The 25,672-nt window shown below is 41.7% G+C and overlaps 1 protein-coding gene across 2 annotated transcripts in view; it reads right to left on the minus strand.

Moving 5' to 3' along the window:
• camkmt (calmodulin-lysine N-methyltransferase) overlaps positions 1-25,672 on the minus strand; it is a 421,353-nt gene that overhangs the window by 9,047 nt on the left and 386,634 nt on the right. For both annotated transcript variants that reach the window (XM_039738015.1, XM_039738014.1), the window contains 2 exons: positions 24,122-24,185; positions 12,208-12,339 (listed from right to left, as the gene is read on the minus strand). In XM_039738015.1, the coding sequence (XP_039593949.1) occupies positions 12,208-12,339; positions 24,122-24,185 (196 nt within the window). The remainder of the gene's footprint in view (positions 1-12,207; positions 12,340-24,121; positions 24,186-25,672) is intronic.

A 25,672-nucleotide genomic window follows, 5' to 3' on the forward strand; every position in this document is an offset into this window, starting at 1 on the left:
GGAACGTTCAGATCTGGGTACGACTGCCAATCCTAATGTGATGTGGGAGACCTTCTGTAACAAGACCCTGAAGGTTGCTGTGAGTTGTGTTGGTGTTACCGGTGCTCCCAGAAGGAGGGGTTTCATTTTGCAGGGCACCCTGGATATCATCAAGAGGAGTCGCAGCGCACGGCTCAATGGCAACTCTGGTGTGTACCGGGAACTGAGAGGGACGGCAGCAAGGGCTCTGAGGGCAGATAAAGAGGCGTTTGTTAGAGGAATCTGTGAGCAAGTGACACACCATCTGTGGTCTAGCGACCCACGTCCTGCTTACAGAGGAATCAAAGCATTACGCACATCCGAATCTGTTCCTCGGAGAGCCGCAGTCAGGGAGGCTGATGGACTGATCCTTACGGATGACAGTGCAGTTGTGACCCGCTGGGCTGGCTACTTTGAGCAGTTGTTCAAAGCTGATCCTCTCAAACACTCCTAAAGTATTTTTAACTTGAAAACTTAAAAATACCACACTGCCCTTAATATATTCATGTTCTGCAGTTATTTGATATCTGTTGGACATCCACGGTTCTTGAGGCTGATCCTCCAATTAACTGTGAACCACCCAATCTCTCCAAGATTGCACAGATGGTGAACCAGCCGAGAGGGGGAAAAGGCTGCAGAGATCTGTGGTATCCGGGGTGAACTTCTCCAGGCTGGTGGTAAGGCTGTCCTGTCCTCCTGGCATTGCAAGCAATCTTTGCTTCCATTTGGGAGACTGGCATCATCCCAACTGACTGGAAAACGGGGCTCGTCGTCCCTATCTGGAAAGGGAAGGGTGATCGACCGGATTGCAGCAACTACAGGGGGAAAACACTGCTCTCAGTGCTGGGTAAGGTCCTTGCTAGGGTCAACCTCAATAGGATCCGTGATCACGTGCTCACCTACCAGCGACCGGAACAGTCTGGTTTTATGCCTAAGAAGTCTAACCTTCGACTGCATACTGGCACTGAGGGTACTCATAGAGCGCAAACGTGAATGTTGGCAGAGTTTCTTTGCAGCCTTTGTCGATTTTCACAAAGCATTCGACTCAGTTGATCGAGCAGCCCTGAAGGACATCCTGAGGCTTCGTGGGTTTCCCTCGAGGTTGCTGGATATCATGGCCGGCCTGTACACTGGTACTGTGGGTGCTGTGCAGAGTGGAGACAGGACCTCTGTGTTTTTCCCAGTTGATTCTGAGGTTCGTCAACGGTGTGTTCTGCTCCTACTCTGTTCAGTGCTTGTATGGACTGGGTGGTGTTTAAGGTCATGGGGTCCAGTGGCTGTGGGGCATCTGTTGGTGAAGAAAGATTCACGGATCTTGACTTTGCTGATGATGCTGTGATCTTTGCAGAGCCAATGGAGGCTCTGATCGGGGCGCTCGAGAAACTGAGTGAGGGTCCCGATAAAAAACAAAACAAAAAAAACAAAAAACACGGAGTCCCGAATGAGGCACATGACCTGCATTGTGAGGGAGCGTCAGTTACGACACTACGGCCATGTGGCGTGTTTCCCTGAGGGTGATCCAGCTCATAAGATATTCATTGTTGGGGACCCGAGTGGCTGGACCAGGCCAAGGGATCGCCCACATAACACCTGGCTGCGATAGATAGCGGGTCATTTCCGGAGGGTAGGACTGGACCGTGTGTCTGCCTGGGGGGTTGCTAACCGGGATCCTGAGCTGTTTCGACATGTGGTGGGTGCGGTAATGCTCTGTACCAGTGCAGGCTCCCCAACTTGACTTGACTTGAGTTTAGTGCCCTGCAGATGTACAGCTTCATGATGGTGACAACCACACAGCAGAGGAACGACAGCAATCAGGTTTTTTTTCTATTATTTGAATGTAAAATGGAAAGTTTAGGAAATAGTTAAAAGGCAAGCATCCCATAAATTTAAAGAGGCGCCATAAGACATTTTTTTAGACACAAGGAAGTCAGCCTAGAATGAATGCCGATGTTAAATATTTTAGGGGCAAAACAAAAACAGAGGAAGAAAATCATGTCTAACAAACTAAAAAAAAAAAAAGGTTACCGGAGTCTAATAAATATATGAAAATATGAAGAAGTCCTTGTCACTGTTAGGCCACTGCGTTATCGGATTGTGTGAATGGCCTACTCTTAAAGAGTACAGTCAGAGAAAGCCTGTCAGTTCTGGAATTGTTGACTTTATAAGATGAATCAAAAATAAAAAAAAGCTCAAATTAAAACAAAACAGAAAACAGTACTAAAATATAAAAACTAAATTAAACAAAGTAAGCCATTAAAATTAAACTAGGATTTAAATTGAAAATAAAACTAAAAATAAGACCGGTGGGAACACATGACAAGAGGGAAAAAAAAAAAACAAAAAACCACAAGTTTAAGTTCACTCAGCTCATCTACGAAACACCCAGTGACGTCCACCTCCCTCCAGAAGCTCTGGCAGCGCCCGCTGTGCCATATCGTGGATGTCATGGTACTAATTTCATTTGTTTAAGTGAGAACACAGCATCTGTTGCTCACCACGTGACGAGCGGGCTACCTGCTATTCTCTTTTACTGAAGAGCCAAGAGAGGCCTGTGTGAGGAGCTCGATTGGACTCGGCGGTGTCCACGGATGAATGATGTAATAGCTGGGCTCTAATTCACACCTGGGGCTGAGCTTTGCCGATTCCCATGAAACCTGATCTTGGCCAGTAATCCCAGTCCTAATGTACATTAAGAGGCACTTATTGTATACTGTCGCTCAGTGTCCATATTAAGCAGATAATTAATCTCCTGGACGACTGCCCCCTAAGCACCTTAGCACACACCTCTTGATGTCTAGGGTGTTGGGTTTCTTTCCGCTTTGCACTGTCACACTCAGCAAGTGCGCAAAGCAAAATTGATGCATACATTATGATTACTATTTTTAAATGCTTTAGTGGTTTCAAAAGCCTCATTCAGACACTTGAGATTTAAATGGCCTGTGGCAGGCAAGGCTTGGGTGATGAACTAAGGCATTTTTCACTCTAGAGGTCAATTACTCACAGGTCAGGGGACAATGACAACTTGAGACCAGCTCTCTGCCATTGCAGCCGTATGCCCAATCACTCTGTCACAAAAGCTTCACATCAAATTGCCTGATAACATGTTTTTCTTATGACTTGCCTGAACCACACTAACTTATCACACAGCACATCTCTGCTCATCCCTGCTGTCCAAATGCACCAGGATATCCTTAATCCTGCATCTGACATGTGGCAGCTCCATGTCTGTAGCAATCCTGACTGTTATGCTAAAGGGGCCAAAGCCAAAGTGAGATCAATCAGAAGGCGCACAGGGGGTTCTTCATGTGCTTTGCACACAAGGAAGGTACAAACAACACATCTGAAGATCTTAAAAAACTTCAAACGACAATTGGAAATCTTACTGACCACAATCCAAGGGTCTCGAAGACACCGAGAAGGGTAAGATTGCGTTGACAGCACTGTCCATACAGTGCTAAACCTACTCTAACTCCTCAAATGAGAGGCAAGTAGGGGAAAAGGACTGCCCTTCTGGGCAGCAGTGGCACCACAACTTCCCAGAGGGCATGCTGGGACTTTGAGTTTTGCACAGCCCTTTTGGGTTCCGTGGGGGCCGCCAGTGGGGCCTTCCACCACACCTGGGAGTGATTCCAGGTAACACCCATGAGCCACCTGGAGCACTCCCAGGAGCTGAATGAAAGGAGCCGCCTCACTCCATTCGGGGGGCCATTTTCGGAAGGAAGTGGATGAAGTTTAAGGGAGGAGTGGAGGTGGAGAGAAGGAAACGACTGTGCTGTCATTGTGGATATGATTTTTATAGTGCTGGGAATTGGCAATTGAAAAATAAAGGTGTGCTGTGTGACAATTTGTGTCCTGCCTGTCTGTGTTGGGGGTCAGGGCAGCTGTACATGTCCTGGTGGCCCACACCTTATATGAAGTGCATAAAATCATTTAATATATAAAAACTGCTCATCACAAACAAGGCCAAAATGAATACAGAGGTCAGGCACAGACACTGACAAAAATCTTCATTGTGATGTTAATGGCAGTGTGAAATGTAATTGCTGGAAAATGACATCAGATACAAAATAATCAATATAAATGCATGACTAATTAATCAATTATCTACCATTTGAAAATCTGTTGATTTTGCTTTTAATGGCTCAGCATTGGAAATTATCATTAGAATGTGGGTGGCGGTCATCAACACAGGTACAATCAGCATTAGAAAAATGAAAGAAAAAAAAAATCCATTAAAAGTCTATGCAAGATTTTTCAACTTTCTTAAGAACCTGTCAATAACAAATCGACCAGCTCTGAGAAATTGCTATGTGAAGAGGTCCTCACCATCACAAGTGTGTAAAAAGGTCCTCTAAAACACATGTGTGTGAAGAGGTCCTCTTTTACATCTGTACGTGTAAAAAGATTCTCATATATCCAAGTAGTTGAGGGTATCTGCAGGAGCCTATTAGTATAAAGAAGTTCTCTCAAACCTGTGTGTGTGTGTGTGCGCGAGTGAGTGAGTGAGTCAGTTTTCAGGCTCACGTGAGGGTAGAGTTTGTTCAAATCAGATCCTGAACAGACGGCCACACAAATCCAAGCATAACAAGATCTCTTAAACCCGTGAGCGAGCATCAGAAATCCACGTGAACAGGAACGATCAACGCAGTGCCTCTGATCAAACCACAACAGACCCAGGTGGCCCTCTTTAAGCCATACGCTGTCCTGGTCATATACAGTACATAGGCGGCACCTTTGGAAACCTACTGGGGTACACATTTTGCAGTTACACGTTTATAATCGCCTACATAAGTGCCATGTCCCCATAACAGAGTCTAGTGCAGCAGACTAAACAGACGGGTTACAAATGTGTGATACAAGCAGACAGATGCTGTCCTTCCTGTGAGTGGAGCTGAAAGTTGTTTTCAACTGTAAAGCAGCAAATTGTTTTTAAATAACTGCAGAACATGAATATTTTAAGGCTGTGTGGTATTTTTAGGTTTTCAAGTTAAAAACTGTCGCCTTTGGTCACACCAGACCCATGAACGTGTCCTTAACCCTTAAACTGCCACATACTTGGGGGTTAATGTACCCCTGGACGCCAAATACTTTTTTGCTGCACTTTTTAAGTAAAGTTACAATTCAGAAAGAAAACATGAAATTGTAATGGAACACATTTTTTTTCATGCAAAGAGCATCACAATTACTGCAACACTGATCATTTTACACAACAACAACATTTATTTATATTGCACATTTTCATACAAAAAGTAGCTCAAAGTGCTTTACATAATGAAGAATAGAAAAATAAAAGACACAGTAAGAAAATAAAATAAGTCAACATTAATTAACATAGAATAAGAGTAAGGTCCAATGGCCACAGAGGACAGAAAAAACCAAAAACAAACTCCAGACGGCTGGAGAAAAAAAATAAAATCTGTAGGGATTCCAGACCATGAGACCGCCCAGTCCCCTCTGGACAATGCCACACTGCCAATGAACTGTAAAAACTATTAAAAAAACTACTGCAACAATCAATTATTATATGTACAAGGTGAAAATGATGCCATTGATGAATTTCAGTAAATCACCAAGCTGACTGCGCTTGAACTGTTTTCATGCAAGCACACTGAGGTAAGCGCTGATGCTTGCAGGCTCGTCTAGTGCAGCGGCTGAATCCCAGAGACAGTGGTGCTGTAGTTCTGCCGAGGCCGGCAGTGGTTATGAGCTGGCTGCTCAACGAATGTACGGCACTGAATGATCAGCTCCAGCGTGCTGGCAAATTGCATTGGGATCGGACTACAGCCTGCGGTTTAAGGGTTAAAATTTAATTGTGTAAAACGGACGCCTCAAGGTTGCATATACAGTGAAGGAGCAACAAAGGTCAGAAAGTGATGGTGTTCTTTCAAATCAAAATGTGTATCATCTCCTTCATTACATTATAAACCTACGTGCAAAGTGATCACTTGAAGGCAGTATATGTTGACACACGTATGCATCTGGGGATCACCTTCTAGGCTCTGCTGAGGTAAATGGTACCATGAGGGGACGAGAGAGGCACTCACGCCAACAGTTTCTCCCTTTCCACCTGCAGCCTCTTGAGGCCGCCAGGAAAGGGCCACTGACTTGATAGCGGTGCCCAGAGCCAACACAATGCTTCTGGTTGGGGCTCTAAAAAGCCCAGTGGTCCTTAGAGAAGATCTTCTGCTTTTTGGACCAGAATCTGGCCTGGAGGAAGCTATACAAAAACCTGACCCTCCATCAGATAACCTCTATCCAGCAAGGGGGCACTAGCTCCCTTTTTGGAATAAGTTCTTTTGCAATTGCGGCATGTTACATAACCTGAAACTATATAGATATAATATAAAAAGGTGATACGGCGGTAACAAATCACATAGGAGAAATAACTTCGCTTTCTTTAATGACGGTTTATGCGGCATAACTAACAAGGAAGCCATGACAAGACCTTTGTGTAGAGTCTGCCATTTTCGTCGCTGCGCTGGAAGGATTTTCAGGATTGGATGACAGTATCTACCATCTGTCCGTTGGCTTCCTTGTCTGTTATGCCGCGTATATTACCATTAAAGAAAGCGAAGTTATTTTCTCATATGTGATTTCTTACCACCATATCAGTATGGGAGGGGTATCACCTTTTAATATTACTGTATATCCATATAGTTTCGGGTTACTTAAGACGCTGCAACTACAAAAAGAACTTATTCCAACCAGGGAGCTGGCGCCCCCTAAAGGAAAATGAACCCTTTTAGATCAGTTGGCCAGTACACTCTGATTTTTCTATTAATAGTGCCATCGAGCAGACTTGTTTATTACTTTGCATCAATTAAGCAGGGACAATCAGTTGGTGACCCAATATTTCAGTGCAGTTCTGTCTACCCTGTCACAATGTGAACAGCCCATTTGTTTTTTTGGCTATAGCTACAGTTAAATTGCTCAAGATGTTCATGTCAAATAGGTAGATGTCTCTCAAAGGTTTCAGACAAACCCACAAAATAATAAATCATTCATCCTTTACTTCAGAACAAGAAGGAGCATGTCTACAGACAATCACAGAGAAAAAAATCATAAAACAGATGAGGGATGCGATGTCACCCTTAAATGTTTCCTAGCTAAAAGGAGATGTGGCTGCCAGAGATTATAAGCAACCTCAGCTATTTATGAGCCATCCTAGTTCACAGGGTCCAGGACTGCTTTCCCCTTTTAGTTTTAATCCTGCTAAAGGATGAAGTTATCATTTCAAATGTGCACAAAATACGGTCCTTTGAATATTGTGTAGAAGAAACCCTTACAAAGGTCCTTGGAATAAGGAAATTTACATATATTAACAAAAGTATGTGATAATGTATTAGTAAATCAGCAAATGTTTAAAAACCTGTATCTGAAGCAGAGGTGTTTGTAAAAATTGTCTTAAATTTACAAACAAGTGAAGATTTGGTAAACACATTCAGAAAAACCTAAGTGTGGACACATGGTGCCCCTTCCTCCTTATGCTTACCTTTATCAGTGAGGTCTTTGCCAACATTACAGAGCTGTCTAGAGAACAACTAAAATGTCATGGGATAAAATACGAGATGGAACAAGTACATGAAATTAAACTTTACTGGAGCTGTACAACTATATTAGCTATGGGGGCTGACCAGGCTTCTTCTCTGTATTAATATATCACCATTATAAAGGGCAAGACATTCATTTTGGTGCACTTAAAATGAAAGAAGCAAATCAAAACAGGAACCTGTGAATAATATCAAGTCAACACATGGTGAGGATTGCCCAGGATTAAGAATCATAGCCCTGTATTAGGAAGTGCCATGTAGGGGCCACTGTATGGAAAACTCGTACATACTGCATACACACAGATCCATTTTCAACAGACAGACAGAGACAGACAGATAGATTAACTGATTGGAAGGGGAAATTGGTGTGTTACAGAATCCCACACACACAAAATTCACAAAATGCATTGAAGATGATACAATAAAATAATTGTGAATAAACAAATAAAAAGCCAAAAAAGGAAATCTAATTAACATTAATATATTAGAATAAACAAAAATAACAGTCTAACTGGAGAGAAATATTGCAACATCTGATAACAGCTGTTAAAGTCATTTCAGATCGCACTCTTTGGTGTCCAATGGCAGAATAACTCTGCACTAAGGTGCTCCACAGACTACTCTGGCTTTCATTTAGAAGGTGAGCGATGCTCCTCATGGTAGCTAGCAGTTTATGCTTTTTCAGGGACTTTTGAGAAACTTAGGAAGATGTAACATTCCCACTGAAGAAACATGGGCCATTTGTAGTTTGTGGTGCCTTTTTGTAGATCCTGCTCTAGTGTACGTTCTTGTCGCTCAACCTGGGCAATGAATTGTGCTGATTGGTGGACCACAAGCTCTGGCGCCATCTTACAAATGTATTAGCAGTTTGAACTATGGAAAGTTACTGGTGAAGATGGAGCGCCGCACTTTACATCACATCACTTTTCATGGCTGCCTACCTGGTGCACTGCGCCATGCAAAGCAATAATCTTCCCCATGAAGTCCTAAAATCACTTTGAAGCAATTAGGTGTGGTGGCCCCCCGTGAAGTGCTGATGGTGTCACACTTTGCACAACATCACTCTCCTTTGCATGACTTTTTCCCACTGCAGGAACTTCATTTTCAGGAGCCACTGAGTTCCAGTATGATGTAGGCCCAAGGCCACTTATGGTCCCTGGCCATCTTTGCATGTTGAGTTCCGACCATGCCAACAGGATCTGTAACCTTTATGCATAATATGTGGTGTGCAAACTCAGGTGGATTTGGGATTTCACGGAAGGCACCCCCACCTCATTGCTTTGAACTGATTGGTACTTCACTGGGGAGATTATCGTTTTGATGTGGTGCAGAGCACAGTGCACCAGGGAGGAGGCTATGACAAGTGATGCAAAACAAAGCGTTGCGCTCCATCTTCACTGATAACCCTCCAAACTCTAAACTACTAATACATCTGTAAGATGGCACCAGTGCTTGTGGTCAACCAATCGGCACAATTCATTGCTCAAGCCCCACCCACGACACTTCCTGCTTGAGCAAAAACTATAGGAGTAGGAGTTTAAAAAAAAAAAAGTACCAGGAACTACAAATGCCCCGACTTCCTATATAGGGAATGCTACAAAAGTTCTTGAGTTTCTAAAAAGTCCCTGGTTAATGTGGTGAGAAAACACTTAATTTTGCGTAAAGGTTACAGTTCCTGTTGTGTGGTGGGAACACAGTGCACAGAATTGGCTAGGAACATCAAGTGGCCCAGGGCCTACTTCAAACACGAATTCACAGGTTTCGGGAAACAAAGTTGGTGGGAAAACAACAACATCAGCCAACACCATATGTATGCTACAAACCCCCTGACAGTACAGACTAGCTACCAGAATAGAGCAGGCCTTACTGTTCAGCTAACTGTTGGCATCACCTCATCTGATTCCCATGTCCTAAAATATCAACGTGTAAAAGTGAACCCTGGTAATGACAGACTCAAAGACATCTGTAGGAATGGATCTCAGCTGTCTCAAGAAATATTGCCATTTTTGGCCCTTTTGTATATGGCGTCTGTGCATCCAGCCCTGTCCAGATTTATTTATGGATGCCCTGTTATAACTTTTACTCCCTGAACGAAGGCCTGAAACAGAGTCGCCTTACACTTGATTTTGCTAACACTGACCTCGAGATCATTCAGCCACACCAGGCAATGATTCACTCCTGGCCTCTGTACCTCCCCACACTCAGAGTCATCTAACAAGATCGCATGTTTCTGAACTGGACCTCGAGTGTGACTGGTCAAGGGGGAACAGCAGGGGCAACTGGACCGCTCCTTACAGGGCCTCATGGGCACACGAACACACCTCTACACTGTACCTTCACAAACCTGTCAAGAGCCCAAGACACCAAAGGAGACTCCATTTGTATTCTGTTGTGATTTAAGATCCTTTTTAATTGATTACACAACTATTGGAGCTCTTTTTGTGACATTATACATCAAAATTTACATTTTTGGGGTCAGAAAATGCAATTTTGGCATCTTTTTTGATTAGAGGTTGTCTTTTAATAGTTATATATTTTAACATCTTTTTCCGATGCAATTGTTTGTATTTTTGGGCATCGCTTGTTACGGCGTTGCTATATAACAACTCTTAGATGCTCATGGGGCTGACGTTTCATCACAAAGGGCTAAGAGGTCGCCATTCTGCACTACTTGGCCATTTGAGTTTGTGGATAATTAAAACAATCGGTGTGTGTGTGTGTGTTGCTTTTTGTGTTCTTACTTAGCATTTCTGACCCTTTTTTAATTCCTGGTTTAGCGTTTAGGTTTAACAAAAGCTAGGCCTGATTCTTGGCACTAAACTTTTTTCTTCCCCCCGGTATTTTTTTGACGATTCTCCTCCTGTTCACTTCCATTAGTTTAGTTTGCCTTCCTTTCTTTTGGCAAACTCACAACATACAGTTTTGCCAATCACCCTACCACCATGATTATGGACCATTTATGGTTCCTGTTTTTCCAGACTTATGTGTCAGGAAATCAGGGACATCAGAGGAAATTCACACAACCATGGAGGTACCTACCAATTACACTCAGCCACCCGTCACATTGGACTGTATGTATTATGAGGTGGCTGCACAACTTGTCAGCCACTTATCTATTATTCAAATACAAACAACAGAGCTTTTTTTATCTTCAAATTATACAGTACATTATGCTGAAAGCTAAATACTCCAACAAGAACAAGGTCTTATTCAACTCTGCTGTATAGCTGCTCGTACCAGTCTATCAATTCTACAGCATGCATCATCTTTTATAGCATTTGAGGGTTAACATGAGAGAAGCAAAGAAACAATGAATCTGAAAAGCTGCATTAAATTAGAGAGGGGATTTAGTGCTTGGAAATGGGATAGCTGGATGCAGGTGGGCAAGTGAGGATTCCCTCAAGGTGTACATTTAATCAAGTTCTAATAAGTGTTCAGCTAAATATATGTAAGGCTGCTAAAAACGAAAGCCATTTTCACAAAACAATAAACACTGAATATTCCATGTTAAGCAAACAGTCTTCATTTTACGGCAGTGAGTGCCATTAGTGTATTAGGTAGCTATTTCTACTTGTCAGTTACAAAAGGCCCACCGACACAGAGTTGGCAACCCTCCGTATGACTTAAGACTTTCAAGAGGAATGAAAAGGCATCAAATTAATGTCACAAAGCAGTTTGGGCTCCTTTGCAATCTGAATTTTACAAATAACAGATTATGACGATTTGTTTATTTCATATAGCATCTCCTTATAGTGTACACCGCCTCATGATGCTTCAACATGTGCCAAGATATACCACAATTGTGTAAAAAAAATCTTACAATTGAAGCAGAATCAGGCTAAAACATTCTCACAGTGAGCTGCTGGTAAGGACTGAACTGGAAACTAAGTGTCTCAATTCAGTTTAAGGCCTTAACCAGCAGGCCACAGGAGTTTTGTAATGGTAATTAGTAGCAGGACCTTCAACTGACAAGATTCTTCTTCTCTGGAATGATTTAAAATGGTAACAGCAAAACTTACAAGAGATGAGGATGATGACAATGGGGCCTTTTGCCAAGTGATTTCCTCCTAAGAATACACGGTAAACATTTGAGACAAACATATTGAGGGGGAAAAAAAAAAAATCACTGCAAATGCAGACTTCTCTTTTGTTGGATTCTGCAGCTTTTATGGGAACAGCAATAAAAGGACATCACTTCCACAGCCACGAAAGAGAAAGTGTAAAACTCTTTTTGTATAATTTTAATTTTAAAAGATCCTCCAGGGAGCCCATCTAGAAGTAGGCAGGAAAAAAATGAACACACTGTGAGACTTGATTTACTTCTACACTAAATATATTTTCCTGGAGTCCTTATTACAGGCAGCCATCGCATGCGTTGTCCCTCTGAGCTGAGAAAATAAGAGAAGCTGAATAAACAAGGAGCTGCCACTTTAATAATCCTTTTACAGAGTGGGCAGATTAAGGCTGGAATTAACCCAGCACTGCCATATAATTAATAAGGGGCAGAAATATCCGCCAGGATGGAGTCAGCGTGGGGAATATTTTAATCGGACATTTAAAGTACCTGTCAAAAGGTCCCTGATCCCTTCTTGACGAGAAATGGATTGCCAACGTTATCAGGCCCCGGCAGTGCACTAACCTTTGAATGAAAGTTCCAAATGGAGTCGTCATAATTTTCATATCTGCTGATGGAGAACTCTGCGCTTTCAGCCAGGCGGCAGAACTGGTTCAAAGTGTCACCCCTCTGAGGAGCAAAGACAATAGCCATTCCCTAGAAGGAGAGGAGAGAGAGAGTGAGAGATGAAGAAGTAATTTACTGGACAGAAGGATGCACACCTACAGCCCCAAAACAGTGAGAAACAGAAAGGAAAAGAAATGAATGTGTGTGTGTGTGTGTGTTTGAGAAAGAGCGAGACTGACAGAGTGAAAGACAGTGGAATAGAAGGAAAGGGACACAGGATAACAAGTGGCTACAAAAATTGAAAGGTGCAGAAATCGATGGAAAAAACAATGAAACTTATTCATGCAGTGGCTTCCTTTTCTGAGCATTGTCTTAAAACTCTGTAAAGTACAATCGTATACGTGTATTTCTTACAACTGGAGTATAAGCATGTTTAATCATTACTTTCAAACTAGGGGTCGAACCTACAACCTTTGACCAGGGCAGTGGAGTCGGAGTAGGAGACAATTTTGGGTACCTGGAGTCGGGGTTGGCAAAAATATACCGACTCCAAATAATTTTAATGAGAAAAAAAAATACAGCAAGTTCAAATGTCCCATTTCACAAACAATAGTCATAATTAAGTACTTCTCTGATGTAAGAATAAAGCCCAGTGCATAGTTCTGTTACTACTAGTGAGAAGGTCAGCTGAGCTATTATACAACCTGACATTCACATACTGTAATCTGGATTATGGTAAATTACAAAAAGTGTATTAATTTTATTTCAGATATAATGTGTTTAACAAGTTAATACGAGTGTAAACAAGTGTAATGATGTAGGTGGAGGTGTGTGCTATGGCCTGATGTGTGTTCAGGGGTTCTTGTCTTTTGTTTAAACTGGCCAATACGGTAGACAGTCAGCTTCCTAGCCAGTAATTCTGTGGTTAAATGATGTGTATGTTCTATCCATCCATCTAACCCGCTGAATCCGAATACAGGGTCACGGGGGTCTGCTGGAGCCAATCCCAGCCAACACGGGGCACAAGGCAGGAACCAATCCTGGGCAGGGTGCCAACCCATCGCAGGACACACACAAACACACCCACACTAGGGCCAATTTAGAATCGCCAATCCACCTAACCTGCATGTCTTTGGATTGTGGGAGGAAACCCACGCAGACACGGGGAGAACATGCAAACTCCACGCAGGGAGGACCCGGGAAGCGAACCCAGGTCTCCTAACTAAGTGAGGCAGCAGCGCTACCACTGCGCCACCGTGCCGCCCCGACGTGTATGTTGCCTTCCTTTAATCAACACAAGAAAATACATTAGCATATTAAATACAGAGGAGTCGGAGTCAGAAGTACGGGAAACTAAGGAGTCAGAGTCGAAGGATTTATCTACGGACTCTACAGCCCTGCCTTTGAGCCTAAAGTCCAACATCTCAGCCACTGGACCACACCACTCATGGGTTAGGCTTCAGAGTCCATGTTTATAAATCAAAGAAAAAGTCAACTTTAAACTTGTACAGTACAGTAGGCCCACTTCAAACTGGTAAATATGTCAGTGTGTGTTCTCTTCTCTGTTCCCAGTGAGCGGTACAGGTGGAGCCCTCATGTAAACAGCAGTCTCCGGAAGGAATGCTATGGAAATGATGAATAATCCACAAGTGAAACACCTGTCTATGGTACCTGAGCGCAACACTGTCTTTCAGCTAAAACAGTTCAGAAATACGCATGCCTCAAACAACAAAATATGGCGTGTCTATAGTGTACTTTATCTCTCTGATAGTCCTGACACTCTGAAGTTTTGGCTTGCAGCGCGTAGCTAGGTAGGGATGTGTTGCTGCTGTCAATGATCAAAAACAAAACTTGTCCTAATGAAAGCTGCTCATTTGATCCCTCTGACTGACAGCTCATCCCCATCAGTAGCTCAAATGGTGACCTCTTGTGACAAACTGAGTTCATCACCGAGGATCTCAGCTTTCTACAGGAGTTAGTAGTAACTTCCATTATCTGCAACAAAGGGATTCGTAAGCAGATATGTATTATGTTACAATTTCTAAATGTGCCATTCTATCTATCAGTGGATATCTGTGGACCTGTCATAGCTGCAGGTTGTGCATTTACCTCCCTGTGCTCCTCCATTTGTGTTTCATTATTTTTTCTCTTGTATTTTATCTTTTGCAGCATTTTATCAGGGTATTCTTGCACATGCCGTTATGGTTCAGTAACAAGGCTGCAAGTTTTGTGACTGTTGTAGTCAATCATATTAATAAATGAAAATAAACACTTGTTTGTGTAAATGCTTTGAAAACTTCAAATTTTTCCCACAACATTGCACAGCTTAAATTTTAAAGTACAAAATCAGCTGTACAGTTAATGGAGATATAAACCAGTAACAAGACCCTCGGAAATAAAAGGCTATTGCTTATGGAGGGAAGTTGTGAAAAGAAAAGGGAAGTCAGACTTCTTTAAAAATATTTAGAAGAATGTATCATTATTGGCGGCATCACTTTCAAAAATAAAGTTATTGAAGACAAGGTAAACAGAATGCATCAATTAATTATTTTTTATCCAGTTGTGGTGGTTCAGTGCCTCTCAGATTTATTTTTTCAATGGGGATTCCAGGAACACACCCAGCCTTGGCCTGATTCACACGCACTCACAAGACAGAGACACGAAACAAACAAATGAATAAATAATATATTAAATGGAAAATCAAATATAAACAACAAAAATCTGACAACCCTCTCCTTCGGAGATACAAATATTAACACATCAACCAACCACGGCAACAAACACGACAATGTCCTTATCACATTTCCAATGCAGCCAAAACAGATGAAATGGTATGCAGTAAAGATGTCAATGACGATCCTAGGAACAGCTTCCACAACAAGTGAATTGAACAGTCCTACCGGTAGTCCTAAGCGGTGAGGGGTGAGATATGTGGGAGCGCTCCCTTTGAAGACGCACGATTACTACTCCGCCACTATCACATGACAGGCAGACACGAGACAGTCCATTCATCCTTGTGAGAAACGATCGAGGGTACAAATGACTTCACAGTGATTACGTAGGACTTCAGAGATACACAGAAACACTGTCCTCCCCTTGCTGCCTCGTCAGCTCTCTTTTCAAGTTCTTTCTTGTCCCCAGCAGCCCCTTTCCAGACATCCAATGAGGGCAGCCCCCTTTTGGGATGCTGGGAAATCGAGGCCTTCCAGCAGTAGCACTGCTACACAGTGCCATGAGTCAAGTGACTAAATTCAGCGACCGTTCATACAATCCTTTTAAAAATGATCATATCCTCACGCCACAGCCATTATAAAGAAGATCTGACTTCTCAGTTTTACTGGCACTTGAATTAACAATTTACACTGGCAGTGATGTAGCTCAGGAATCTACTCCATGTTTTAAATGAAAGTACTGTTGTCTTTGCTTTCCACTTTTCTCTTTTTGTAATATTCATGTGAGAAATATGTTTGAATACAAACAAAAACTGAACTGTTTTTATTATAAGGCCATCGTTATTTGTCTATGTATGGCTCTATTGTCAGTAGGGGAATAATCCAATTCTTGGGTCCCGGTATGGGAAAGATTTTCTTATTTATTAAAAAGTTGAAGAATCTCATCTTGACTTATCCACACAAGTCTATATGTGACATGATTGTGAATAAATAACTTACTTCAAAAATACAAAACGTGTCTTTTCAATGTTTGCAAACAGCCAAACCCCCCATAATTTGTAGTCAATGTCCTAACTGAAAAAGCACACAAAACAAGTCCAAAATACAAACTAGCCCTAAGGGTCACTAAACTCAATGTAGAGCATATCCATCAGTAAACTAAAGGGAAAATAAACGGGGGCAAAGGGGGAAATGAGACATCATACTGCACATTGACAAAGACAGACCCTGAGCAGATACACAGTCGGAACGGCCAGCACTGGAGAGCGCCGGCCGTATCCACAAAATTGATGCCTGAGAGGAGAGGAGTTGTTATCTTTTCAAGAATACAATGGAATGAGGAACAAAATGCTGGTTGAAAATCTCCTTTAGTAAAAGTAGAGCTTTATGCCATAAACAAAAAAGATATAACTTGAGGAATGAAAAAATAAGAGATGGGGGAAAAAAAATGAAAGACTGAAGATATACTGTATGCTTATGCAGGAGAAGGTTTGTTTGATGTCGATCCTGCCTTTACAGTTATCAGTCTTCAAGTCTTTCTAAAATATGAAAACTCACTTCACTCATCTGCTGCTCCACAAATAGATCAGGTACTTATTGCCCTCATGGTGATTCAGACTTTAAAGTAGACTGGAATTTCCACTCAGCTTTCCTCGTGTGCCCAATCCAGCCAGTACATGTTCTACAGTAGCTCACTACAGACCTTGAAACTGGATCGAGTTTCATAAACGTTTGGATATGTGATGATAATGTTAAGATTTAAAATTATTGTTTCCATACCAAACCTATCAGCTATTCGTAAAACTGTTTTGTAAAGTTGATTTCTCCCAGCTAGAGCCTTGATCAGTGTTGGGTCCTTTGAGCATTGAACTTGATGCTGTCAAGATGTTTTTTTTATTTCCCACAACCCTGAACTGTTCCAAGTGGGTTCGATAACAGAGAGTTGTACAGTACGTCTTTTGGGAAATGATGCATGGGGGCAGATTATTAGAGCTATAACAAGACAGGAGCACTGACTGCTCATATTTTAAATGTGTTCATCTAACCCTATAAATGGTGTCAAATAACAGGTCACACTCATGAATTCACCCACTCACCCACAGTGCTGATACACTTCCTGTCAATTAACCTGTCACACACATTTGTATGAGGTAGGAAAGGAACAATAGAAAAAAATCATACACACTCACAGAGAACAAGCAAACGTCACACAGAAAGTGACACAGTCAGGATTCAAACCAGCCTCAGGCAAGTGTAAGGAAGGAAGAAGCAGTAGCATTAACCTCTGCGCCACCATGCCATCTGTATTTTAAATGTTATTCTAGTTTAAGTAGTTCATGACTTTGTTATTGCAACATTTAATTGTTTTATTTTTGTTGCTGTGATTTTCAGACAACTGGCTTTAAATGTCCTGGTGTCAAATCTCGCTTTTAAAGTGATGACTGGACCGCCTACTCCCACCTTGCTGGGAAAGGCAGTCACCTGACAAACAAGAAAGAGGCTGCAGATGCTGCCGGGATGAAGAGGATTATTTATTGTGATTTGATTTTGATGTTTATTATGATGATGAACGTAACAAGGTCAGTTATTATAAACGATAATATGTTAATTACAATAATGCATTTTATTTTGATAATGCTTACTATTAAGACATACCCTTACAATTATGACAATGGTTATTATCAATATTGCAGAGATAACGATTTCTAACACCCATCTGACTTTTAATAATCCTGCCTGCCAAAGACTCTTCCGGCAGATCAGAAAAAGTCACACAAAGGTCAGCCTTCCTCTTACTTGATCGATATGCACAAATTCTTCAAACCAAGTAAAGAAATGGCAGAAAAACAGCAAGATGGGCAGTAGAGACTACAATGGGGAGCATGCAGATCCTTCAAAAACATCAGTCTTGTTATTTGGCAAATGCACCATGGAGGCTGCTGGCCTAGTAGGGGTTTGGAAGCAGGTTTTTTCCAGGTATTATATTAGATAATAAACAAAAAGATTAAAGCTTGCTTAATCCAATCAATACAAGGAAACGCATCCACACTTTATAGATTAACCAATGAAACCAGTCATGGAATAAGAGGATTAGAGTGGGGGGGTCAAAGTTCATTTGAAATCATTCAACATTAATTATTCTTTTTTATGTTTTACTTTGATTAGATTTTGTTGCAATAAATGTAAGAGTGTTCTGGAGCGCCAGTTACTATTAAGCAAATGTATCCCACTTCTGAACAGCAGGAGGACAGGAAGCAAATAAACCCCCACGTGACCTGTGACTGCATTGGCATGTTTTTCTATGATGATGATAATGACCTAGGGTCCACCTTTTACTTTTTGTATATATTCTTTTCTCTTCTGTCAGCTTACTATTCTGTGATCTGTTGTGTAATTTAACTGATCAGTTGTCACTCTGTTCTATTAACGCTACTCTCATGTCCTACTCTCACTGTGTCCTATAATACCAGGGCATCCTTTTAATTCATCATGGTCCAGATCTGTATGTGTCCTACAACCTTCACTGGTGCCATGCTAACTATGAAACTGGGACAAGTAAGAGATAGAGGACAAAGTGTCCCATTAATTTGTAATGTTACAAGAGGTTTGTATCCTATAACCCTTATTGGTGCCAATTCTATTGTGTCCCATAACTTATTACTTGCTGCAATCTCTTAATTCATAGTGGTCAAAGCCTCCTGTGCCCCACAACCATAATTGTTGTAAACCTTACTGTATTGCATAATTCTTACTTCTTCCTTTTCATTTTTAATGTTTCAGGTTTTTGTACTCGATAACCATTACTGGTGACAATCTTATTGTGTCTTATAATTCACAGTCATCCACATGTGTTTATGTCACGTAACCTTGGTCAATCCCATTGTATCCTGTAACGCTTGTCCCACAGCCACCAAATCCAGCAATTCACTTTTTCTCATATCTGTGTCCCGTAACCCTTTCTGCTATTGGTCTCCAGAAATTTCATACCCCACCAATCTCCATTGATCATGTCAACTCAGACCAATCTGTGCCCCCTATTTCAGAATATGGTCTAGATGACCACAATAGTGACTGTTTGTTCCAACTAGTTTCTTACACATGGTCATTACAAACTGTAATTAGGTTCCTATCTTTAACAAATATGCTGATGTTTCCGTGTTTCACCATTTAATGCTCATATGTTAGGTTAAATGGCGAGTCTAATTTTGTCAGGTATGAATAAATCATTGTTGGTTTGCACATATAATATATGTGGCTCATAATGAACTGGGGTCCCATCATGGATTGGCTCATATACAGGCAGTCCCCGGGTTATGTACGAGATAGGGACTGTAGGTTTGTACTTAAGTTGAATTTGTATGTAAGTCGGAACAGGTCCATTATTTTAATAAAATGTTATTGTTGACCAACTGTAACCAAGTGCTCTGCCAATGAATGATGGAGTTTCACCTCTCTGACCTTTTTATTATTTCTACTTTATTTTCAATGGTGATGGTTTTTCTCTTCTTTACTGTATTACCAGCACTTGCATCAGATTTGTGTTTCAGAGACATTCTTGAAGGGTGAAGAAGATAAAAGGTTAAGATGAGCTCTTCTGCACAGCACTGTACACGCTATCACAATAGGAAGGCACCCGTCGTCAACACGTCTGATGTATTGACAAGAGACAACTTCCTGCTATATGCGTAACAAAACAAGCAGGCTTGCTATTGAGAATGAATGGGGATGGCAAGGGGTGGTTCACCACACAGTCCCCTCCAGTACAGTATGCTGCCTGCAGCATCCGCCCACCAAGAATGAACACGGTGCGGCCAAAGGCGGGTAGTGAATTGCCCACCACTTCTCCCATTTAACAGGCAGCCACCTGAGGCATACTACAATGCTACCCCCGCAGCCTCGTTCACCCTCAATGGCATCCGTTCAGCCACAACAGGGTCACCACTTGCAGCATTACCAGCCGCCCACCGAGAACAAACGGGGCAGCCGTGTGTGGTGGGTGAGCAGTGAAACGCCCCCCTCCGCTCCATCAAGCCTACGTCGGCGTGGTTGGCGGTTCGCTGCCTGCCCCATCAAGCCTCCGTCCTGCACACAAGTGATAGCTGTGGCCCCGGTGACTATGGACTACAGGTCGCCGCTTTCTGTCGGGAGCCACCCGAAGGACACTACACTGTGCAAGCAGTGAAATCGCCCCCCTCCAGCCACCGCTTGCAGCGTCCCCAGGCCGAAAATCACGGAGCAGCAGTTACTGAGGCACATGCGTTGCAGCTGCGGCCCCGTTCGTAAGTCGTAGGTCGGACGTCTGTAACTTGGGGACTACCTGTATTGTGTTCCATATTGCCGGGATAAAATTTTATTCCAGCAAAAGAAAGAATGAAATGGATGAACAGATATATTTACTCTTTCAATGGAAATATGCACAATCAGAGTTTAAATTTCCAAGTAATCTGGGTTAAAGACATGTGTTTTAATTCACAGAAACATAAACTTTCCTAACTATAAAAGCTACACAAAAACAACAGCACATTGGTCTAATAATGTCTTAATCATCTTATTCTACAGTAGTCACACTGTATTGTCATCAGATTTACTTAATTTACAAACGTTAATCCCACATTCAGGCCTATTCCAGAAATGAATCCATTATTTATATAAAGCTAAGAATTGTGATTAAAGGATGGAGGTGCAGCTAAAGTTTTCAGATTTTGTGTGGTAGAGTAGGATCGCGCGATATACACATACTCTCCGAAAAACACACATTTTAAAACGGAACTTTCTGAATGTTCGGTACTGGAAGTATACAACAGCCTTCCTCTCACAATCCACCGTACTCCCCGAACACTTGCTAGTGCAGATATAGAAAAACAAGTGTTTTGTAAAGTTGAAACTGCCAGGTTTAACTCGATTAAAACTTCATGAGCGACTATGGAAACTGCTTCAACATGACGGAGACATCACGGCTATCGCGAGGGAAGCAGTGTGTATCATTTATTTGCTTTAGAATCAGTTTGGTACCAGTACTGAAGTCCGAAATCTGGTATCGATACCAAAGTGAACTCTACTAGTGTAGAGTGTGTCTGAGCAGGTGTTCTCTATTTACTTTGGTTTTCTGCTTTACCACCAAAACTTGTACGTTTGGTTCATTGTCTATTCTAAATTATCCGAGTATGAGTGCATGAGAGTGAGTCCGTCCAGCAGGGGATTGCCATTCCATCCAAGGTTAGTTCCTGTCTTAAGCTGTCAGAAAAAATAAAAGTTTGGTTTCTGTCACTGTTGCTGCTGCTTAATGACATAATGACTACAGTACAAAAATCCACAGAGAAGGCCATTCTACGCAAACAAGAAAAGTAATCAACATCCAAAATTACAACCATTAATAATACACATCATCAGTTGAACAACTCACAACCAGAGGATTTTGGTGCTAAAGCCAAGCATATTGTAGACACATCCATCCATACATCTATCCTCTAGCCTGCTTATTTGGTTTTGGATGAGATGTTACAGGGCACACATCAATTAAATTCAACTTAAATATTGCCTGGGTATTCTGCCTGTAGTAGCTAGTAATGTTATGGAGGAAACATTCTCATTCTGTGCTGAAACAGCTAGAAAAGATTACAATATGCAAGCTTTCGAGGCAAGTGAGGCCCCTTCTTCAGGCAAGATGTAATCTAAAGAAGGGACCTGAGCTGCCTTGAAAGCCTGCATATTGTAATCGTTCTAGTTAGCCAATCAAAGGTGTCATTTTGCTTGACTTCTCATTATATCCATAATGGCTAACACGGTACAACACCCTAGTACTAACTGCTATAGACAAAGCCATTTTTTGCCAAGTCTCAAGTTGTATTACTGAAACGGACAGGAACTGACAGCTAAATTCACCGTTTTCTCTAGCTATCTCCATTACACTGCGTGGTGGGTCTGATGCGGGACCCTGCAGACCTTAGTGCCTGACTGTCATTTTCCAATATCTATGGGAGAAATGTCCATCATGCTGCGACTGTCTCATCTCATAAAGTGATAATGCGGTCATGCACACAATGCTACTGAGTGTCGTTTGTGTAAAGGCCGACACACAGACAGTCAATAACACCAGAGCTGTGAACCAACAAAGAGAAAATCAGAGGAGAACAGGGAACTCAGAACACTCCATTTTAACCTTCTGCATGAGGTCACTGAAGGGCAAAATGTACTTCAGTGTCAATATGTTCACACACTCATACGCAGCCACATCCTTTAATTTGTGGGTTACTAATTACATATCATCATTTACATTTTAGAATGCCATGCTATGAAAATAAAATATAAATTAAAAAAGTATAATAAAAATATAAAAACTGCTTTAAGATGACGTTACTGCTTAAACACACACTTACATGCAAGTACTTTGCCTGTTTATAGTGATGCTTATTCATTTTTCAATTAGACATACTCATAATTTTCTCTAAAATTTGGATCTCCCATTTTCTACTCGATTGTAATGTAATTACTAAGGCAACATCAATTTTGGTAAGAGATATTAAAGATGAGTTTTTCTGGACATGGCGCTATAGTGGCACGATTATAAGCAATGCCATAGGACAGCCCCTAGACTTTAACTCAATTACTGGCCACTATGGGCACGTCGACCGTTCAACAACACTCTCTGGCATGTTGTTCTGCAAGTCTAAACTCTTTGGCTGGGATTCTAAATGTGGTCTGTGATAGACTGGCATTTCTGTAATGTGACAAGGAGAAAAATCAAACTGGTTATGGGACGACTGCTAAATGCTGATATTGAAGCCATATTTTTCAGTGGAACAAAGTTAACCAAAAACGTAAAGTTACCGTTAATTGAAATACAGATTGCCTTGTTAACATGTCTGTTTAATTATTTTTATGTTGACTGACAACTCCAAATCTGCTCTCATACAGATTTAGACCAAGTTGTGGGGCCAAAGTAGGACTCTTTCTTGAAATGAGTTAAAACTACTTCAGACAACTGTACTACACATGATACCAGGTTCTAAGGCCAGCGATGAAGGTCCATCATCACTGGCCATATCCACTGGGTCTAGCGAGGTTTGTTCTGCTTAATATTGTATTATCAAGTTCACATTTTGTTACTCTAATTATTACTTTTGAGTAGCATATTAATTAGTTCTGCTCTCTCACCGTGTTATAGCCCTAGTCTGTTTACTGCTTCTTGGGAGTTTGACCCTTCTCCCCATAAGTGCTTGGGTTATTCTCCAGGTATCCAGTATGAAATTCACATCCAAAAGACTTAACTAGTCAGTAATTAACAAGGCGGTTCCCACTTTGCTGCCACGATAGGCACCAACTCCCTGTGACTCTAAACTGAACGAATGAGTTAGAACGTGGATAAGTCAATTATTACCTTTAATGACTTCATCCCAGGCAATGTGGCTACAGTGTAAACCACGAGGAAGCTCATTCAGGTTCCCACTCTGACACTTTGGGCAAGTCACTTATCTCTCCAGCTTTACAGAAATGTATGAAGAAAAATTGTACTGGGCCTGCCAAATGAAGACAGAGTAAACTATGGAAAGGCACTACAAAACCTAACATGATGTTGTTTGCTCTTACTAATTCAGCTGTGTCAGGCACATTACATCAAGTGGCAGCGGGAAGGCACGGGTCTGCTTTCACAGTTTCCTTCAATCATCTTTTGCTGCGAGTTTTATCTGATCAGTCAACATCATTTCAGGCATGAAAGGTGTATTCAATCCACCACCCCCCGCTTCCATCAGTCAAACATGTAGGGAATAAACACCAAAGAGAGAGGTTACAAGAGTCAAACTGGGAATTTTCTTCTTTGTAGATATGAGAATGATGGAGTGATGCTGCTGGGTCTACTGCAGAAAACGTCTGCCTTTTTATTTCTTGAATAAAAATCAAAGCGGACACTTAAAAACTTTCAGATATGCAGTAATCTTGAGCCATCTCCAAAACATTTATTTGTTTTCATCTTTCTTCTCTTTGCACAGCACCAGTCTTATCTGGAGGCCAAATATAAGAAGTCCCTGAGTTTATGATTAGAGAAGCATCAGCTAGATTAGAAGACTGCATTCGAGTTGCACATAATAAGTATTAAAGTATTACATGACATTAATCCTGCCATTCCATTACTGTCTCAATCATTGTATGCGGACTAATTATTCGGAGACCCAGTGCTTTCGAGAAAATTGAAACATACTTACGTTGGGTCGGAGTAATCGCTTGATTGCTGAGACGAGGCTGGCTCTGTACTGGTCCAGAAACAGGCTGACAAGAAGAGGAAAAACAAGAAGGCAGATTAAATGTACTGTGTGCGGCAAAAAACAACACCCTAGACAATGCTGCTGCAGTATGCTTTAGCAGCAAAAGTGCAATAGTGGATCATATAGCACCCTTCGCAGCCAAAAATGTCACCAAGCTGCCAAAACAAAAAACGAATTGGGTGTAACTCTACCAAGCAACAATTAAAAGAATCAGCGACTCTCTTACATGGCACCTTTATAGGGCAACACTAAACAAAAGCTTGTTCATGGTTAGGCTTTTACAGATCCTCATGAGGTACAATAAGCTTCATACAGAAAGTTAGTCATGTACAAGAAGAAAAGCCTGACGCATGATCGCCAATATTTACTGTGAGACAATTAATGAATGAAAGCTGTCTGATATTTAACACAAATTATACACTTATACTGTGCTGATTATCCAAAGTCCTACATAAAGTAAATTCAACTTTAAAATAATGGTGATCTTCACTGCAGAGAAGAAAACCCGATATATATTTGCATCAAAACACTATATGATAGTGCAGATAGCAAAATACATTATTAAACATAAAAACATAAAAATAACTACTTAAAATACTTAATAATGGTGTCTGCTTTGAACAAATCTTAAGTGATATTTATTTTGGGCAACATCTGCTTACACTTCATAAATACATTTACAATGAAATGCACAACATAAAACAAAGTCTCACTAATATTTAATGCTGAAAACATTTTCAAATGGGGTACACAACACAGAACACTATGGACAATGCAAGAGAGTGCCCAGCAAGCATTTGTGCCTTGTGAGGTCTTGAGGCACGGGGACCAGCATAGGCGTGTAAGACAGAAAGAGAATAGGCCAGGGTAAGAAACCACCAGAAAGGTAGAGTACAGTCATCCAGCAGTGGACAGTGGAGCCAAAGAGGAAACACTACAGGTGGTAACATCTCCTGGCTCCATGAGGGCACACAGTCCTAGAGGGGAACAGGCAGCATGCAGCTAGGATGGAGCCTTGGGGGGCTGGCCCTTTAAGGTCACTAGAAGCCATGTCAAACATCTGCAGTAGGACTAGGGGTCAAGTGCACTGTGACCTGGGCAGTGGTCAAAGGCAGAGGCCTAGGTGGACTGGAACCCAGACACACAAACTGACTCTAGGGACTAGAGAAATGTCACCTCTTTTGGGGGAAGAGCCCAGAGTTTGTGGGTGAGGCAGATAGCGAATGACTAGATACACTGTAGTTGGGCTCATGACCACCCACTTGCTTGGTTCTGAAACAAAACTCACGAATAAAGGCTGGACTCTCCTTTACTCTGGAGTTGCCTGATGGGGAAGGTGTTGGACGGGAGTGGGCTTCTTCTCGACTCCCTGCCTGGAGAGGTGTGATTGGGAGGACAGCCTCCCTGATCTAAGCCCAAGCAGTGTTCTGTTATTGGACTTTTGTGCTAGTTGTGATTTGTCCATAAAGAACATCACGTTCGAACATAAAG

Source organism: Polypterus senegalus, chromosome 16 (assembly GCF_016835505.1).
Source record: "Polypterus senegalus isolate Bchr_013 chromosome 16, ASM1683550v1, whole genome shotgun sequence".
NCBI lineage: Eukaryota > Metazoa > Chordata > Cladistia > Polypteriformes > Polypteridae > Polypterus > Polypterus senegalus.